General features: G+C 46.4%; 1 protein-coding gene and 1 pseudogene across 5 annotated transcripts in view; both read right to left on the bottom strand.

The window, feature by feature from the left end:
• Positions 1-989: 989 nt before the first annotated feature.
• Ada2b (Transcriptional adapter 2B) overlaps positions 990-12,996 on the bottom strand; it is a 37,924-nt gene continuing 25,917 nt past the window's right edge. For 2 of the 5 annotated variants that reach the window (XM_065453607.1, XM_065453608.2), the window contains 4 exons: positions 10,319-10,356; positions 6,888-6,970; positions 5,818-5,880; positions 990-5,230 (listed from right to left, as the gene is read on the bottom strand). In XM_065453607.1, coding sequence (XP_065309679.1) covers positions 5,108-5,230; positions 5,818-5,880; positions 6,888-6,970; positions 10,319-10,356 — 307 coding nt within the window. In that variant the 3' untranslated portion in view covers positions 990-5,107. Of the gene's footprint in view, positions 5,231-5,817; positions 5,881-6,887; positions 6,971-8,811; positions 8,840-10,318; positions 10,357-12,996 lie in introns of those variants that run through there. The other 3 variants (XM_065453609.1, XR_010570042.1, XR_010570041.2) reach the window with 3 other exon arrangements.
• On the bottom strand, positions 10,924-12,568 carry LOC139047417 (tigger transposable element-derived protein 6-like; annotated as a pseudogene).

Raw genomic sequence — 12,996 nt, forward strand, 5'->3', positions numbered from 1 at the left:
TAACAAATTGCATTCTCGTGAATTTGACACAGAAGAAACAGGATAAGTGCGTCCACTTGGTGTGGCTAGAAATGTACAAGGTGACAATGAAACGGTGAAGATACACAAAATGACACATGACGTTTCGTTTGCACATTTCCCCTGTGAGCAAAATCAGTTACACATCCAAGTCCACACACCCCACAGCAACTTTCCAGCCATAGGAAACGGGCCAGCTCATTAGTGCCGTGCTTGAGTTGCCATAGGCCGACACATTTGTTAAGTCGCAATGAAATGTGGGACTACCCCCCCTCCCCCCCCCCCCCACCCTTGTCCCCCACCTCCGTCTAAACACTATAAAAATATCTTTCACCTTGGTGTTCCGTGCAATGTCAAAGAATTTACACGTCTCGGGATAAATGCAAACAGGCATTGTTACACAACGGTAAACAATGATAAGTGAAAAACACCAATTTAAGTTGTTTGCACTTAAGACTTTTACTGCAAGAAAGATTTTAAAAATAAACATGTACGTCGTGTTCAACTGGCCCAATAATACTAAATGGTATGGCTGCAGTGAGAGCTTCACTTTTCGTGACCAAACAAATTGCGAAAAATTGTGCCCTGTAATTCTCGCCAGAGCAAAAAGGCAAAAGAATGTCAGCACTAGGAAGTCGAGCATTAAAATCCCGAACTGAAATCTGCAACATGGGCTAAGAAAAGCAAACTGTAGGCCAGGATAATATGGTTACTGTTCACAGGATACTGGAGACATAGGCCTGAGTAATGGCCCTAGTGGTGGTCTCTTACAACTGTGCCCAACTAGAACACATTAGATACGTTTTGTGCTGAAATAAAATGAGAGAAAGAGGGAAAAAAAAAGCACTAGGTCACATGTAGGTTGATAAATACAGCGTCACCTCAACTTTTACCTCAACAGCGATGTCGAACACTCGTTACAATATTTCTGCAGCAGTTGAACACAGTGTGGGAACAAATTGTCAACAGCGTTTCTGTTCTTGTCTATATCTCCAGTATCCCCTGAAATGGTAATATATACGCCGAAAAGCAAAAGTATATGGACCCCCCTCCCCTGCTTGCACCAAATGGGAAAAAAGAAAAGCTGAATTTATTCGTAATTCAGGCACACAAACTGATATTGACGAGTGCACTAGAAAGGTTGTGGTGTCAAGTATGGACTGCAGTTGTCCATTACAAGTTACTTTCGTAGTTGGCAGTCCATACACTTTTGCTCAGGGGAGTAAAAACACAGTACTAAAACCCTCTATTACATGTAACAATGTTGGCAAATATCTTTCTTTTCAGATCAGTTACCTCAAATGTAGGGGGAAAAAATTGCCTATATGATGATCTATGTGGTATATGTACATGAGCAATGAGAGACTTTCTTTTTTTTTTTTCAATTAGCAAATTTACAAGTGCAACTATGTACAACTTACGCTTTCGTTTCAAAAGAGCGACCTCTGCTTCCACACTACAGTAAAAGAACACACCTGACTTGTACTCCTTTCACAACTGCGATCCTGGCAGGAACCCCACACACATACAAAGGAAGTTGAGTTGGATGCAAGATATGTGCTCCACGGGCATGAAACAAACTTTTACGGAATGGTAGAGGTTGAGCTGAGCCTCTGTAGCGCGGTGGACGCAGTACACAAGACTAGCCCTATAAGCAGGAACTCAGGTAAGCATTCTTAAAGGCCCACCCCAACAAATTTTGGGACACGTATAAAGTCTAGATTCAATAGCGTAGCAGTACTGCAAACTTCCGAAGCCAGTTCACCCTTGAATAAAAAATTTCCCAAGGTTTTTGTAAGATGTGATTTTGGATCAATTTATCAATATGACTCCAGCAATAATCTTTATAGTCTAAAGCGAGTTTAGAAATAAATTTTGAAGCATTCAAATAATGATCTCGCAGCACCTGAACTGAAATGACGTCGCAGTGATTGCCATCCGTTTCAGCTATATTCCCAGAATTAGACTTTACACTTTTGTACTCTGGTTATAGGTTATACTACATTCAAAATAAGTCTTGACAACGATAAAGTTCCAAGATTACACGGAAATTTATTCGAATGGTAAGTTGGGCGCCGAAACTCCCCAACAGAATGCAATACTGTCAATGTGGGCCACTCCACAAAGCTAATGTAAAAGGTGTAATTAGCTCTTCCGCATACCGGGCACCAGTGTAGCACCACCAAACTTGCGCGCTTACTTCGCTGCTCAATTGCAGCAAAGCACGCAGATAGCCAATTTTTTTCTTTTTTCCAAAGCAAAGCTCACCCAAGCCCATGACTACTGGGACTCTTAAGATTGCCCTGCCTATGGCCGACTCCCAGTAAATTTTAGTATCCGAAAGCTTCGTTGGCGGTTTAGCGCTCTGACTGCCTTGTCATGCTTAGCACTAGGTATGCGTGTCCACTCAGCCTGGATTTGGTGTGCTGCTTTGCTCGGTGCTGCAGCATATGTTTGTTTCACCAGTTACAGGTAAACATTCAATTCAAAGTTCATAGACATCGGCGGCACAGCTAGAGGTACCAACGGGAAACTCACAGTACCAGTACTTCGTTTAAGGGGCCAGGGCATCCTAACCCTGTCATTTACTTGATAAGATGCATTCACTGAAAAATAATACTTTGCATGCTAACGCAAAGGCAATTTGCAATGGCTGACATCAAAATATGCCGTCACGTCAGCCATTCCACTGTTTCAATGTCTCAATGTGAAATTTCGCAGGATTTGGGCCACTCCACCCTTTCCCTAAGCAATTCTGAAACTCCCTACATCTACAGAAACTTCCCTAAGTTGGCAGCACTGTAGTATAGATACAGAGCAGCCGACGTACAAGCCTTTACACCTGATACGAACAGATGCACCATGAAAGTCTTGCATAAATAGACATTTTGATACCGAAACTGAGAACAAGTGCCGCTATTACTGCTCGCCAGAAGTGCCACATAACTCTGATCATATGACTACCCAGCGTCACCTCCGAGACTAGACACCACCCATGGAAGCCAATGGCGCAGTGAAAAATCACCACGGCAACGTACCGAGACTTGCGTCTTAGTTGCTAACCCCGAGGTGCAAGCTTCGTCTGCTTGAGCACTAATAAAATGCTCTTAAGCAAATTAGACAATTACCAGCCTTGCAGCTTTGCCAAGATAGGTACTAGTAGTGAATACTCATTTATTACCAATTTAGCCAAAGTGAAAGTTGGTTGCAGTGGGCCTTTAAGCACAGAATGCTTCCTGGATTCACAAGAGCAGTTATTGAAAAGAAGACCTCGCGTTCAAAACCATGTATTGGCTACACGGTTTTCTTTGAAACCGTGTAGCCAATAAACAATAGCTTGGCGATTGATTACTTCTGAAGTCAAACCATGGCATTTAATAGTGTGGGGATAAGAGTTGTGTCTTAAATCATGCTGAACCCCTTTTTCAGCTTCTTTCGTGCACAGTAAGATTTTCCCCCTATTGTGGGTTGCTGCAACAGCCAATGCTACAGGTATTTTTGAAGGAGCTACCTGAACCCTAGAGGAAACATTTGGACCACACCAGGATTTCGCAAACAGGTATACGCCAAAGACAAACGTACTGCTCTGCGCTAAACTTCGGTGAAAGTCTTCACGCACAGCCGGCAGAACGCAACAAGCTGTAGGACTTCTAGCCAAATCTGTGCCCCAACAATGGAATCAGAGATGGTGCACCGCAGAGACAGACGATCTGCAATGGCCCGTGCGAAACGAACAACTTCTCTGAACTGAGCAGTGGAAAACAAATTTATTCACCGTCGAAGAAGAGAAATATCCAGGTTAACTAACGCAATTAACCTTAGAACGCCTCACAGTAATGCTAGAGCGAAAGAGACTAGAAGTGTGAAGAAAACAAAAAACCCAGAGAGGAAGCGCGCGCTAAATTCAAATTGTAATTTAGGAGAAATGGAGACTTAAAGACAGAGAGAGAGAGATAAAAAAAAAAGAAGGCACGCTTGGCCTCTCAATGTGGTGTCCAGTGTCTATGTGCTATTGGTCCCACAACAATGGAACAGATGTTATGTTTACAACAGTAGGCTGAATTTTGTGCAGCAACAAGACCGCAAACACTCACATTTTCGCCTAATTGATAACTTTTTTCGAAAGCAAAGACAACAGCGCGTTTGCGCTCGAGTCGTACAGATCTTGCATTCCACTGACAAAGGAACCCATTCCTTCTCACAAGAAAACTCACTCTTACCACAGTTCAAAAAAACATCCTTCGTAAGCAGATCACACACTCTTACAGACTTCAAACCTTGCCGTCATCGGAAAGAAAAAAAAATGCACACGAAAACACACAGACAAAAAAACGAACAAGAGCACCACGGGGATCACAGTTCCTGGCACTTTTCTTTAAAAAAGATGGATGCTGACTCTTCACCAGTTTGTGTTTCGGAGGCTCTCTTTCTCTGAATGGAGTGTGTTCTTTCCTGTGTGGACGTTGAAGTTACAATCATGCTTGCCACCATGCCGACGACTTCATCTTTTGCAATCACGGGGATTCCAGACTTTGCAGAGCTGCGCTGCGCCCAAACTCTTCTTCAAAGAGTAACGTTGGCTACTGCTACGCTTGCCCAATTCACTTTCTGGAGGGATCACCCTTCTGCAACGCTTCCCATGCCGCTTTACAGACAAGGGAAAAGTCGGCCACATTTGCCACACACCGTTTTGTGGGAGTCGCAGGAAGAGCACCAACCGTTCCACGTCGCGGGCAGACCATGTTCACTTGTACAGTGGTCACACCGGACAGCAATCACCAGGCGCAGACATAAACCTGAGCCGCCACACGCTGACGGGCGAATCTTGCTTTTTTGCAATGCAGTACTCCACACATCGCTTCTTTTGGCCCAGTGAATCCAGCACTGGCCATTTCATGAAGAAACAAAAAGACGATTCTCTATGACGGCGGAAGCGCCGCACTTTTCAACGGGGCAAGTCAAAGGAAGCTTTCAGCCAGATCACTCTCAACTGGTGCCGTGGCTACCGATGCAAGCTGGCGGGGTCGACGGTTGCGGAGGGGGCGGCAGCCTGCTGCTGATCGCTCTTGGTCACTAGGGCGGGGCGGCATCAAGTAGCGGAAATCCAACCACTGTTGGCGAAGTGGCTCAGGATCCGCCGACAGTGCGACCTGTCCATTCCCGCCGGGGAGCGGAACTTAGCCGTGCTGCCTTTCTGCCGCTGAGCTTGGTCCTGCAGACACAAGGGAACACAGAGGCATCGTACAGTGACTGCCAGCCGGGCATGCTTTTGCTTGGTACTATCCAGGAGACTCAAGGAGGTACTGCGGTATAGGTGCTCTGCTCCAGGCTTCATATGGACGCACCTACAGAGCTAGAGCAGATCAAGCATGCACACTGCACCGAACTTATGCCTCTGCGCATTAATCTGCTCCTTCAACTGCATTCACGCACCCTTCTGATATACAGAAAAAGAAAATGTAACACATGCAGTAGCGAACAACTTAGGTTACCTGTGCTATCTCTGAGCACAGTAGACTAAGAAATGTCAAAGCACTTCCTGCATGACAACAGCGAAGTTTACATCAGATGTATTATTACAAATAATTGTGCAAGCACGAATGTAGACATGGCAACTAAAGTACTCCAGCCTAACAGCACCCGCTTAGACCATTCAGGCTGCTCTTGCATTTGTCAAGAGCAAGGGGAAAACGTTGGCGTGCTGCTTTAAGCCATGCACAATAATCTGTGCACACATACGCACTGTAAGAAAAATTCACTTGAGTACCACCCCCTTCTGCGATGGCGACAAGGACTGACCTTCAGCACTACGGTCTTAAAGGTGATGTAGCACGCAGGGCTGATTCCAATGGACTGGCACAGCTGCGAGAGAGGGAGAAGAGCGTATGGTGAACAAGTCTGCAACGGGAATTTGTCACAGTGGTGAGGCATCGAAACAACAAATAGATGAAGAGTTTAACAGTTCCAACATTGACTAGTCAGAAAAATAAACTTGAGAGGTGGCTAGTTGTGACACTGACCAATCAAAATATGGCTAGTTGCAACAGTGCCCAGTTAGGAAGCAGTTACAGTGGCTAGCCAATAATTAGCATATGTCAGGTTATCCGGACAACTTCACAGCACCACCCCCCCTGGCCCTACAGACAATGTGCAAGGTCACCAGAAATTTGGGACAGCATGCTATTCGATGAATTCAAACTTTGCCAGCACGACTGCGTGCTAAATTAATAATTCTGGGGCTTTATGTTCCAAGCCTTCAGGACCACCGCATGCCAATACAGCCACCGAATCAGGTAGAAAGAGCAAAATTTTTCTGACACCTCCTCAAAATTGAAACTAGTGAAGCTTAGTCTACCCAGTAGTCGATGGCCATGCCACACACCACAGGAAAAGCCAGGTCAAGCAGTTAAGCCTTACAGGCTGCATTTGCAATTTGTTCTGCGAATTATGATTACGCACATCCAGAGTTTAGTGACACAATCCTGAACTACTTTTTTGATTGCTATTATGATTTTTTTGTCGCTCAGGATTGTCAAGCGGCTTCAACTGGCGCCAACTCCACCTTCAACGCCTGTGCCAATGAGAATGACAATGAAGTTAATGCAAGTGCCAGACAGTGACTGTTGCAAAGAAACCAGAGATCATTTGGCTACCGGAGCACGGTCGGCCTGTTGTCAATGGATGGGGATTCGGTGGGTGCGCCGACTGTACTTTTTTTCTATGTGTAGGGACATCACGACAATGGTTGCTATACGGACCGATCAGGTCGCAGGCAAGTGTGTGTTCATGCAGCGATGGGACTACCAATTTATTCTGGCGACTCTAGCAAGTGACCAGTTTTAAATTAAAACTAGACGGGGGAGACGTACCTTTCTCTCCTTGTCGGAGAGTAGCTCGTAGCCGGGCAAGCTGGTGATGTCGGTAGCCTCCTTGGAGTCTTCCCTCGTGTCACCTTGTGGCCCAGAGTATACAGCAAGCAAGCAGGGAGGGAGGGAGGGAGGGAGGGAGGGAGGGAGGGAAAGGAACAAGAAGAAATGGGAAACCGTACCATCAGATGATTGGAAACAGACGAGTAAACCAGTTCAGATAGAATGCATTACTGTTACAACACAAAGGCAAAATAAACTTGGCATAGAAGCACCCTCATCTCCTCTATAAGCAGCAATTTCAAGCAGTGCAGTCGAAGACCCAATCAGCGCCGCTTCAACCATGTACGTACTTACAATGATGCGCCATCACAGATACATTCTGCGTCAATTAATTTGATCCTTTTCGCTTACAAAGCAAGATGCGCAGCAATCAGCCAGCTGAACATAGGTTGGGGGACTTGGACAACACAATCTCACTATGTTGCCTGTTGAGAAGTAGCTGACATAGGACCACATATTCTCATGTGAAAAATGAAATCAAACAGAGCCGGGCAAAAAAAAAAGTGTAATGTATACACGGGCTAACTTTTGCTTCCCATGTCTTGCATAGGTTGTTCAGAACTGTCAATACCTAGTGAAACATGCCACTTGCCTAGAAAAAGTGGCAAGTACTTGCAACGTGAACAACAAGCAACTTACGGCAGTTTGGTAGAAGTATATCACTTACACCTCTAAAGTAACTTTCTTCTACCCAGGTAACATTTTTAACAAGCTGCAGCTGAACCTAACCTACCTAGGCTGTTTCTGTCAAACTGTGCATCACAGGGCAACTGCAATTCTAGGTATTTCTCCAAAAGAAAAAAAGAAAATACGGTCCACGCTGACAAGGCACTTATTCACATCAGAATTATTGCCACATACCGTATAGACCGGTATAAGGGCCACACCCCATACTCGGCAGCCCAAAATTTGGGGAAAAAAAAATTTACTACACCGAAGCGGTTGCGTTTGGTGGCCCGATGCCGTGCGCGTGCATTGGCGAATTTTCGCACGCTGCGTACTTCCGCATGCCGCTACTAGGTGGCGAGAGCTGCACGTTGACCTCTGATGCAATGGTACATCCGAGGATTTGGGGTGTGCACAAGTCAAGGCTGCGCCCGGCACCATTTTGACTGAAAGGTTCGGTCCCACGTAAGGGCCGCAGCTCATCAGAATTGGGGAGGAAAAAAAGTGTCGTCTTTACACGAGTCTACACGGTATTACGAGTAGCACCACCTAAATCAGTCGTTCGAGAAGAGTGCTTTAATAGTGATACATCCAGAGAATATTTTGCTACTCCTAGACAGAAAATACCCCTAAACCACAATAAAATGGTCCCGTCATAGCCGTGCCCTTTGTGTGTATGATGAATGAAACGAAATTGAGAGATATCAAGTGGGAGCCTAGGAGTCTTCAACAGCGAATTCTCACAAACATAAAGCGAGGTTATTTTGTTCCAATTACGAACTTCAAGATGCAGCGAGGCGAGACGCAGAGGTGCCAATTTAACGTGGGAAACTTTCTCTGAATGTTCCACGGACAACATGGACACACAGGCTCAGTGAGAGGCTCATGTCCGTAATAAAATAAGAACTCTGTAAAAAGGGGCGCAAAGGCACAAATCAGCTCAAAGGCCCATAAATGCTACAATGCGCTCCCACACACCAACACGTCTGCAGTCTCAGGTTGTGTGTTGCGATACTGTCAGGACAATTACCGCCACATAATGAATAGTTCACTGGAGCTGCTCGTACGGTCATTGTATGCCATAACAGCATTTAACAGGTCTGTGTAGACGCCCAGCAATACGACATCTACTCGACGCCGACAGCGTTACGTTACGCTTCATGACTGCACGCGATGCAGTTGGCATGCAAGCGCTCACTGAATGCGGGAACCGTGTCACGGCGCCTCTGCAAAGGAAGAAAGAGCACTGGCTGACTTCCGCGAATAAATCCTTTTCATGCGCTACGTCGTAACAATCAGTTCTGGAAGTCTGTGCTATGAAGCAAAACTCGTATTCATGCAGAATGTACTGTGAGGATGTATCCCCAACAGTTCGCAGAATTAATGTTGGGCTTCATTTGCATTCTCTTGCAATTGTGTGTGTGTTTTTTTTTTTTTTTGCAGACTGTAGTTAGATCTGAGTGCTCTGGCAACATTGCGTTCTTGACATGGCATGGACTGGATGCTCTACGTTGATGCAAAGGGACCATTTCACAATGCAGCATGATTTCTTTCAATCATTATTCTCACCATTATTAGTGGTGTGCAAACATTCAAAACTTTCGAATAATGAAACGAGCAGTGTCCTATTCTATTTGGCCTTCGAAACGAATAGTCACTATTCGTAAATGTGAATATACTTCGAAGACTTTTAGAATATTTCAAAACGTCATATGTGACCAGAAAATTGTACCAAAAGTACGATAAATTTTAACCCCTGTGTGCATAGTAGAAACATAATACACAAGAACTTGCATAGTGGAACAGGCTATGTCACTTACGCAGCTATATTTTTGCTGGCTGCACAGCGATCACTCGCACTCTCTTAGGAGCCCTGTGCATGCGAAGAAACTACTTGTTTGCTTCTAATGCTCCATTTGCGCTTTTATTAAACAACGCTTCATAATGTACTCTGTAATGACAGAGACTCGCTAACCTTAATACTGGGATGTGAACATCGTTTTATATTGGTTATGATAACGGCTATTCATCATTCGAAAACTACTGGAAAAGTATTCAAAATTCGTTTCGATCTGCTTCTAGCACTGTTCGATTTGTAGTCGATTCGGTTTCGAAAATCACTATTCGCACACCCCTAACCATCATTCTTTGCATGCATCACGCGCTGCGAACAGTTGCACCTTCACTGCACGAAGTCCATCACGATTTTGGCAAGCAGCGTGCACCACTCTGTCTTAAAAAAACATCTCACAACAATGGTTCTCCGAGTGGCAACACCCGTATGACCTTTGAACTCGTGGACTACAGTTGAACCTTGGTACAACAATCACGGATACAACAAATTATTAGATCTAATGAAGTTTATGCAAAACTTCCGTAACTTTTTTTTTTTTTTCTCCTACGTTATGTATGCTTATAGCCATATCGGATATGATGAAAGTTTATTCATATTGGGTGCAGCTCGGTTGTGACATGGTTCGACCGACTCTTCAACTGTAGCGCAAACTTCCAAGGCTTCTGAATTCCCCACCTGAGCCCCAAAATGAGACAGCCATGTTCTGGAAACAAGAGCCCCACTCGCTCCCTACGGCTGATGGTACGCTACACAGGCAGAGCCGAGACAGTTGCATAGCCCCACCCCAGCACACCTTCTTGCACAGCCGAACTGCCCAAAAGCAGCTGGGCAAAGTAAAATGGCGACATACCTTGTTCGCTTAGCATAGTGTCGACGCCTCCTTTTTCTCTGCAGAGGAGATTGAAAACAGTCCATCAGTGCGAGGTGAGGAGTAGAAAAAAATTGGCTTATGCCCAAGACAAGACAAGACTGGCACTGAAGAAGGCTAGCGCATGACATCATCTGCTTCACATGCACGAGTAACGCTCAAGTCGCCACGGCACCTGCCAATGCGGCCATCAAAGGGCGTTTTTTCATCGTTACACTAACACACATAATATGCGCTGAAAACATTATAGGATAAGAAGAAGAGAGATAACCGCTGGTGCAGCGAACACAGTTTACTACGAATTGTTGTCGGCACCAGAAGTGCCTCGGCATCACTCACTTATTTCACACATCACAAGCTCACATGCAGTCCACCGCCACTAAGTGCACAGGTGAAACTAAAGTTGAACTTCATCATGAGCATAGATATACTTTAATATTCTGAAGTAATGCATCACTTTTTTTCCTCTTAAATTTGGGTTTTAATTTCTTGGGTGTAGGGAGTGGTGGAAGCAGCCGCAGGATGCCGGCGCCCGGCGCCCGCATCCTGTGATTGAAAATTGCTGTATATATTTAGGTACAGTCGAGTCCCGCTACAACGAAATTGACGGTGCACGAAAAAAAATTCGTAGAAGCGAAAATTTCGTTGTTGTGAAATTCACAAAAATATGGCTAACCTGAACTGGTAAACCACAAACAAACTTTTATTTCCAGAAGTCAAGCAGTGTGGACTGCTTCCCTTTTTTTCCTAGGAGCATCATGACGCGATTTTCGCATTCGGAGAGTAGCTGCATCGCGACGTCGTCATCATGCACAGCCACGCTGTTTCTGATGACATCGAACGCATCCAGTACGCGAGATGTGGCCGGTGGATGCAGGTCTGGCACTTCGTCGTCATCCGACTGCCCCCCGTCGTCGCGGACACTTTTTATGATGTCCTCATCGCTCAATTCTTCACGGGCGATCACATTGACGTCAGCGTCGATGAAATCGTCCAGCTCGACACTGGATGGCACACTTCCGGCACCTTGAAGGGCCGCCCAGGACGCAATTACGTCTGCTGGCGGTTGCACTGCTCCGTTGCAGTCAGCAGCATCCTCAGCGGAGTCGATGTCTGGGTCTCCGAGCTTGAAGCCAGCGTGCGTGAAGCAGTTCGCGATAACTGGCCGTCCAGTTGCAGCCCACGCAGCAGCCATCATCTGCAGCGCCATGTACAGGTCTAACTTGGTGTCGCGACCGGTCTCCACGTTCAATAGGAGACGCTGCATCACTCGCTGGCGGTAGGCGCACTTCATACTTCTAATGACACCTTGGTCAAGTGGCTGTATGATCGAAGTGCAGTTCGGCGGAAAGTACTTAAGCTCCACATTTGTGAGCTCCACATCCAGAATATGATGGGCGGAGCAATTGTCCAGCAATAAGCACACCCGCCGGCCCTGCCTCCTCAAGTCGCAGTCAAATGACGCGGCCCACTCGGAGAAAATGGCCCGCGTCATCCAGGAGCGGCTGTTGGCGACATATTTTACGGGAAGGCTCCTGTTACCTTTAAAGCAACGGGGCCTCGCACTCTTCCCAATGACTAGCGGTGGGCGCTTGTCTGATCCGTCCGCATTGGCGCACAGCAGCACGGTCACGCGCTTCTTACTGTTTTACCACCGTGGCAACGCTGACCTTTCATTTCGAGGGTTTTTGACGGCAGCATCTCGTAAAACAGGCCTGTCTCGTCAGCGTTGTATATGTCACACTTGACATAGTCTTTCAACAACGTCGAAACGTTTGTAGAGATCCAGGCGGATGCGCTGCCTGTGTCTGCCGATGCCGACTCGCCAGAGAGCGTCTTGCCGACAATGTCATGGCGGGCCTTGAACCTGCTGAGCCAGCCTGTGCTCGCCTTGAAATCGTCGATTCCCAGCAGGCAAGCGTAATTCAGGGCCTTCTGCTGCACGGCGTTTCCACTGATCGGTATGTTTTTTGCCCTCGTCTCGACAAACCACGCGTACATGGCCTTGTCGAGGTCCTCGTGCGCCAACGGCGTCAGCTTCTTCCGCTTGGCTGATGTGCCCGAAGCAAGAGCTAGCTCTATTGCTTCTTTTGACTTCAAGATGGTGGACAGCGAACTGGGAGAAATCTCAAACTTCTTCGCAATGTCGCCTTTCTTCTCTCCGCTTGCGACTGCGGCCAGGATCCGAGCTTTATCCTTCAGGGATAAAAACTTTCGACATGGCGGCGCCATGTCGGAAAGCACGCTAAAACAGAACGGCTTCTCTGATCAAATCGAATACCGCAACACGTGCACAACACGAACTGCCAATTGCACTAGCACACACCAACGGCGCCGAGATGCAGCATGGTCTGACGAGACGACTGAGCGTCGGCTTTGGATTGTCTGCGGCTAAAAAGTTTCAAGCCAATCCCAAAGGTAGGCCAGTCTCATCGCCGTCGCCATCGAGCAATGGCGGCCCCCATGCTCGGTCATCAACGGCAGTTTCTTGTGGTGCCAACACGCGATGATAACTTTGCAGACGCTTTTTTATGTGCAAAATGTTCGAAATTGCGTTTCCTGCGCGGCAAATTAAGTTTCGAGCCTGGAATTACTTCGTCAGATTTCGTTAAAGCGGAACGGCATAAGAAAAAGTGTTCGTTGTGGTGAGGATATTTATG

The sequence above is a fragment of the Dermacentor albipictus genome, chromosome 7 (assembly GCF_038994185.2).
Source record: "Dermacentor albipictus isolate Rhodes 1998 colony chromosome 7, USDA_Dalb.pri_finalv2, whole genome shotgun sequence".
NCBI classification, from domain to species: Eukaryota; Metazoa; Arthropoda; class Arachnida; order Ixodida; family Ixodidae; genus Dermacentor; species Dermacentor albipictus.